This window comes from Tinamus guttatus, unplaced genomic scaffold (assembly GCF_059628265.1).
Source record: "Tinamus guttatus ecotype Peru unplaced genomic scaffold, ASM5962826v1 Tinamus_guttatus_pri_ptg000143l, whole genome shotgun sequence".
NCBI classification, from domain to species: Eukaryota; Metazoa; Chordata; class Aves; order Tinamiformes; family Tinamidae; genus Tinamus; species Tinamus guttatus.
The window spans coordinates 926882-933145 of NW_028288677.1; the positions used below are offsets into that span (position 1 = coordinate 926882).

A 6264-nucleotide genomic window follows, 5' to 3' on the forward strand; every position below is an offset into this window, starting at 1 on the left:
GGCGGGGCCGAGCGCCGAGGCTGGGTGAGGCTGCGGGGCTCGTGTCTATGGGGCAGCCCCATAGAGCGGGGGGCGGGACCCTGGGGGGCACCCGGGGCTATGGGGCAGCCCCACAGAGCGGGGGGCGGGACCCCGGGGGGCACCCGGGTCTACGGGGCGGCCCCACGGGGGGGAAGGGGGCAGGGCCGTGGGGGGTCCGGGTCTATGGGGCAGCCCCACAGAGCGGGGATCACGGCCGTGGAGGGCACCCACGGGTGGGGGGCGGGACCCTGCGGGGCACCCAGGGCTATGGGGGGCGCCCATGGGGGGTGGCAGCACCTGGGGGGCACCCGGCTCTATGGGGCAGCCCCACAGGGGAGGGCTGTGGCCTGGGGGCAGGGGGGACCCTGTGGGGCTGGGGGGGGGGGTCCCATGGGCGTGTGGGGGGCCAAGTCTATGGGTCAAGCAGGGGCAAATCCATGGGGAGCCCTGAGGCTATTGGGGGGCACCTGGCTCTATGGGGGGGACCCATAGAGGGGAGTGGGGGGTGCCAGGGCTGGGGGGCGACGCGGCCTCGTCCCCCCCCGCGCGCAGGGAGAGGGACGTGGGCTCTGCCCCGCGCGGGTGACACCGGGAACGAGCGGAAAAACACCGGGAACGAGCGGGAAAAACACCCGGAACGAGCGGGAAAAACACCGGGAGCGAGTGAGGAAGACACCGGGAGCGAGGAAGGCCGCCGCCATGACCAAGCTGGGCTTCCTGCGCCTCTCCTACGAGAAGCAGGACACGCTGCTCAAGCTGCTCATCCTCTCCATGGCGGCCGTGCTGTGTGAGCGGCGTCCCCGCGTGTCCCCCTCGTGTCCCCCTGTGTCCCCCCGTCACGCCGTGTCCGTCCCCGCAGCCTTCTCCACGCGGCTCTTCTCGGTGCTGCGCTTCGAGAGCGTCATCCACGAGTTCGACCCGTGAGTGCCGCCCCACGCGCCGCCCCACGCGCTGCCCCACACGCGCTCACGGTCCCGTCCCCGCAGCTACTTCAACTACCGCACCACGCGCTTCCTGGCCGAGGAGGGTTTCTACAAGTTCCACAACTGGTTCGACGACCGCGCGTGGTACCCGCTGGGCCGCATCATCGGCGGCACCATCTACCCCGGTGAGTGTCGGCGCCGCGCGGGGCGCCCGTTGTGGCCCCGCGCGCGCCCCGAACCCGTCGCTTCCCCGCAGGCCTCATGCTCACGTCGGCGGCCATCTACCACGCGCTGCACTTCTTCCACGTCACCATCGACATCCGCAACGTGTGCGTCTTCCTGGCGCCGCTCTTCTCCTCCTTCACCACCGTCGTCACCTACCACCTCACCAAGGAGCTCAAGGTGCGCGCCGCGCTGCCCGGCGTCCCCCCTTCTCCCCGAATCCGCCCCCAATCCGGGCGTTTTTCCCCCCAGGACGCCGGCGCCGGCTTGCTGGCGGCCGCCATGATCGCCGTGGTGCCCGGCTACATCTCGCGCTCGGTGGCCGGCTCGTACGACAACGAGGGTGAGCGGCGCGCGCCGTACGCGGGCTCGACCGCGCGCGGCGGCGGCGGCGACGGCGACGTCCCCGCGCGCTTCCCCCCGCAGGCATCGCCATCTTCTGCATGCTGCTCACCTACTACCTGTGGGTCAAGGCGGTGAAGACGGGCTCCGTGTTCTGGGCGGCCACGTGCGCCCTGGCCTATTTCTACATGGTGAGGCGCCCGCGCGAGGTCCCCGCCGCGCGCCGGGGCCGCCCGCTGAGCGCCGCCGTCCGCAGGTCTCCTCGTGGGGCGGCTACGTCTTCCTCATCAACCTCATCCCGCTGCACGTGCTGGTGCTCATGCTCACGGGCCGCTTCTCGCACCGCATCTACGTGGCCTACTGCACCGTCTACTGCCTGGGCACCATCCTCTCCATGCAGATCTCCTTCGTGGGCTTCCAGGTGGGTCATGGGGACGGGTGACACACGCGGGGACGCCGCGTGCCCATCGGTGACGCCGTCCCCCGCAGCCCGTGCTGTCCTCGGAGCACATGGCGGCGCTGGGCGTCTTCGGGCTGTGCCAGATCCACGCGGCCGTGGACTACCTGCGCAGCCGCCTGAGCGCGCAGCACTTCGAGGTGCTCTTCCGCAGCGTCATCTCGCTGGCGGGCGCCGCGCTGCTGGCCGCCGGCGCCGCGCTCATGCTCACAGGTAACGCGCCGCGACGCCGCGACGCCGCGACCCGCGCGCGCGCGCCGGGACCCACCGCGCCGCCCCCCGCAGGGAAGATCTCCCCCTGGACCGGCCGCTTCTACTCGCTGCTCGACCCGTCCTACGCCAAGAACAACATCCCCATCATCGCCTCCGTGTCCGAGCACCAGCCCACCACGTGGTCCTCCTACTACTTCGACCTGCAGCTGCTGGTCTTCATGTTCCCAGGTGGGGCCGGCGCGCCGTGGGGCGCACGCGCGCGCGTGTGGGGCGGCCGGCGCGCGCTCACCGCCCCGCCGCGCAGTGGGGCTCTACTATTGCTTCAGCCACCTCTCGGACGCCAGGATCTTCATCATCATGTACGGCGTCACCAGCATGTACTTCTCGGCCGTCATGGTGAGGCGGCGCTCCGGCGCGTTCCGACACATCCCGACACATCCCGACACATTCCGGCCGACATTCCCGGCTCTCCCAGGTGCGGCTCATGCTGGTGCTGGCGCCCGTCATGTGCATCCTGTCGGGAATCGGCGTCTCCCAGGTGCTCTCCACCTACATGCGCAACCTGGACGTGAGCCGCCCGGAGAAGCGCGCCAAGAAGCAGCAGGACTCCACGTACCCCATCAAGAACGAGGTGACCCCCATGGCCGTGTCACCCGTGACCCCCATGGCCGTGTCCCCATGACCCCCATGGTTATGTCCCCCTGACGTGTTGGTGCCACCCATGTGTCAGTGTCACCCGTGACCCCCATGGCCGTGTCCCCATGACCCCCATGGCCGTGTCCCCCTGACGTGTTGGTGCCACCCATGTGTCAGTGTCACCCGTGACCCCCATGGCCGTGTCACCCGTGACCCCCATGGTTATGTCCCCCTGACATGTTGGTGCCACCCATGTGTCAGTGTCACCCGTGACCTCATGGCCGTGTCCCCCGGTGCCACCTGTGTCCCCCATGGCCATGTTCCCCCACACGTTGGTGCCACCCATGTCCCCCGGTGTCACCCGTGTCCCTGTCCTCACCAGCTGGTGGTTGGTGACACTGGGCCCGTCCTCCGCGTACAGGAACCACCGGGCGGCGGCGCCCACGGTGGCCTGGGGACAACAGAGGGGCCGAGGTGGCACCGCGGGGACAATGTGGGGACAGGGGGACGCATGAGGGAAACATGACGACAAAGAGAGGGGATGTGGCCAGAGCCATGGGGGGACATGGGGACATGTGGGGGGACACAGTGGGACATGCGGGGACATGTGGGGGGACACAGGGACCCACATGAGGACACACAGGGGGACATGTGGGGACACAGGGGGACATGCAGTGACACATAGGGGGACATGCAGGGACACTGGGGACATGTGGGGGGACACAGGGACCCACATGGGGACACACACGGGGACATGCGGGGACACTGGGGACATGCGGGGACATGTGGGGGGACAGAGGGACCCACATGAGGACACACAGGGGGACATGTGGGGACACAGGGGGACATGCAGTGACACATAGGGGGACATGCAGGGACACTGGGGACATGTGGGGGGACACAGGGACCCACATGGGGACACACAGGGGGACATGCGAGGACACAGAGGGACATGCAGGGACACTGGGGACATGTAGGGGGACGCAGGGACCCACATGGGGACACACAGGGGGACATGCGGGGACACTGGGGACATGCAGGGACACATAGGGGGACACGCAGGGACACTGGGGACATGTAGGGGGACACAGGGACCCACATGGGGACACACAGGGGGACATGTGGGGACACTGGGGGACACGCGGGGACACGCAGGGACACTGGGGACATGTGGGGGGACACAGGGATCCACATGGGGACACACAGGGGGACATGCGGGGACACAGGGGGACACGCAGGGACACACGGGGGACACGCAGGGACACTGGGGACATGTGGGGGGACACAGGGATCCACATGGGGACACACAGGGGGACACGCAGGGACACTGGGGACACGCGGGGACCCGTGGGGACACCCGGGGCGCCCGCTGACGCCGCCGCCGCGGCGCTCGCGCAGGTGGCCAGCGGCATGATCCTGGTCATGGCGTTCTTCCTCATCACCTACACGTTCCACTCGACGTGGGTCACGAGCGAGGCCTACTCGTCGCCCTCCATCGTGCTGTCGGCGCGCGGCGGCGACGGCAGCCGCATCATCTTCGACGACTTCCGCGAGGCCTATTACTGGCTGCGCCACAACACGCCGGAGGTGAGCGCCGCCCCACGCGCCACCCCACACGCCGCCCCACACGCGCGCGCTCAGTCCTCGTGCCGCCCCACAGGACGCCAAGGTGATGTCGTGGTGGGACTACGGCTACCAGATCACGGCCATGGCCAACCGCACCATCCTGGTGGACAACAACACGTGGAACAACACGCACATCTCCCGCGTGGGGCAGGTAGGCGCCGTCGCCGCCACCGCGGCGCGTCCCGCGCGCCGCCCGCGACCCACGCGTCTTCCCCCCACGCCAAGGCCATGGCCTCCACGGAGGAGAAGGCCTACGAGATCATGCGGGAGCTGGACGTGAGCTACGTGCTCGTCATCTTCGGCGGCCTCACGGGCTACTCGTCGGACGGTGAGCGGCGCGTTGGCGGCGCGACGCGGCGCGTTGCGCGGCGCTGAGCGCTCTCCCCGCGCGCAGACATCAACAAGTTCCTGTGGATGGTGCGCATCGGCGGCAGCACGGCCACGGGCCGCCACATCCGCGAGCACGACTACTACACGGCGGCCGGCGAGTTCCGCGTGGACCGCGACGGCTCCCCGGTGCTGCTCAACTGCCTCATGTACAAGATGTGCTACTACCGCTTCGGGCAGGTCTACACCGAGGCCAGTGCGTGACGCCGTGGGGCGGGAGGGGACGCGGGGACGGGGACGCGCGCGGGTGGCGTCACCGGCCGCGTCGTCGTCCCCCCCGTGTCGGCAGAGCGGCCGCCGGGCTACGACCGCGTGCGCAACGCCGAGATCGGCAACAAGGACTTCGAGCTGGACGTGCTGGAGGAGGCCTACACCACCGAGCACTGGCTCGTGCGCATCTACAAGGTAGCGGCCGCGAGGCCCGGAGCCTGCCTCCTCCTCCTCCTCCTCCTCCTCCTCATCCCCCTCGTCTCTTCTTCTTCCTCTTCCTCCTCCTCCTCCTCTGCTTCCTCGTCCCCCTTGTCTCCTCTTCCTCCTCCTCTTCCTCCTCCTCGTCCTCCTCCTCGTCTCTTCTTCCTCCTCTTCCTCCTCCTCCTCTTTCTCCTCCTCCTCCTCCTCCTCTGCTTCCTCGTCCCCCTTGTCTCCTCTTCCTCCTCCTCTTCCTCCTCCTCCTCCTCCTCTTTCTCCTCTTCCTCCTCCTCCTCCTCTTTCTCCTCTTCCTCCTCCTCTTTCTCCTCCTCCTCTTTCTCCTCCGCCTCCTCCTCCTCTTCCTCTTCCTCCTCCTCCTCCTCCTCCTCTTCCTCCTCCTCCCCCTCATCTCTTCTTCTTCTTCCTCCTCCTCCTCCTCTTTCTCCTCCTCCTCCTCTTCTTCCTCCTGCTCCTCCTCATCTCTTCTTCCTCCTCCTCGTCTCTTCTTCCTCCTCCTTCTCTTTTTTTCTCCTTCTCCTCCTCGTCATCTTCCTCCTCCTCCTCCTCTTCCTCCTCCCCCTCGTCTTTTTCCTCTTTCTCCTCCCCTTGTCTCTTTTGCCTCTTCCTCCTCCTGCTCTTCTTCCTCCTCTTCCTCCTCCTCCTCTTTTCCCTCCTCTTCTTCCCCCTCCTCCTTCTCTTCCTCATCCTCCTCCTCCTCATCCTCCTCCTCCTCCTCCTCCTCCTCCTCCTGGTGCAGGTGAAGGACCTGGACAACCGGGGCCTGTCGCGGACGTAGAGGAGGCGCCGGGACGCGACGATGACGCCGGCGGCGCTGGAGTCAGGACGGGGGGACGGGACCTGTCGGGGGCGCCATGGGGAGCGCCCCGTTCCCCCCCACCAAAAAAAGAGTCAAAAAACAAAGAAAACGGACCCAAAACCACCGGAGTTGCCTCGTTGTCTGCGCCGCATGGGGGGGGGGGCGGGGAAGGGCCCAGGCGTCCGGGAGCGTTTGGGGGGGGCGGGGAAGGG

The 6264-nt window shown here is 68.2% G+C and overlaps 1 protein-coding gene across 1 annotated transcript; it reads left to right on the forward strand.

Moving 5' to 3' along the window:
• The first annotated feature begins 712 nt into the window (after positions 1-712).
• STT3A (STT3 oligosaccharyltransferase complex catalytic subunit A) lies at positions 713-6032 on the forward strand. The gene is made up of 17 exons (XM_088522039.1): positions 713-808; positions 881-941; positions 1008-1129; positions 1201-1346; positions 1419-1509; positions 1593-1699; positions 1765-1929; positions 1998-2178; positions 2251-2406; positions 2483-2574; positions 2654-2809; positions 4213-4401; positions 4475-4591; positions 4666-4768; positions 4835-5023; positions 5117-5232; positions 5993-6032. Exons 1-17 carry the CDS (start codon positions 721-723, stop codon positions 6029-6031), a joined length of 2118 nt encoding a protein of 705 aa, XP_088378165.1. The 5' UTR covers positions 713-720; the 3' UTR covers position 6032.
• Positions 6033-6264: the final 232 nt, after the last annotated feature.

What these genes read in the sequence shown, in the direction of transcription:
- STT3A (XM_088522039.1), top strand. Translation starts at nt 721, where the DNA reads ATGACCAAGCTGGGCTTCCTGCGCCTCTCCTACGAGAAGCAGGACACG. An exon ending in TGCGCCACAACACGCCGGAG is followed by an intron (nt 4,402 to 4,474) that starts GTGAGCGCCGCC and finishes GCCGCCCCACAG; the next exon opens with GACGCCAAGGTGATGTCGTG. An exon ending in GCAGGTCTACACCGAGGCCA is followed by an intron (nt 5,024 to 5,116) that starts GTGCGTGACGCC and finishes CCGTGTCGGCAG; the next exon opens with AGCGGCCGCCGGGCTACGAC.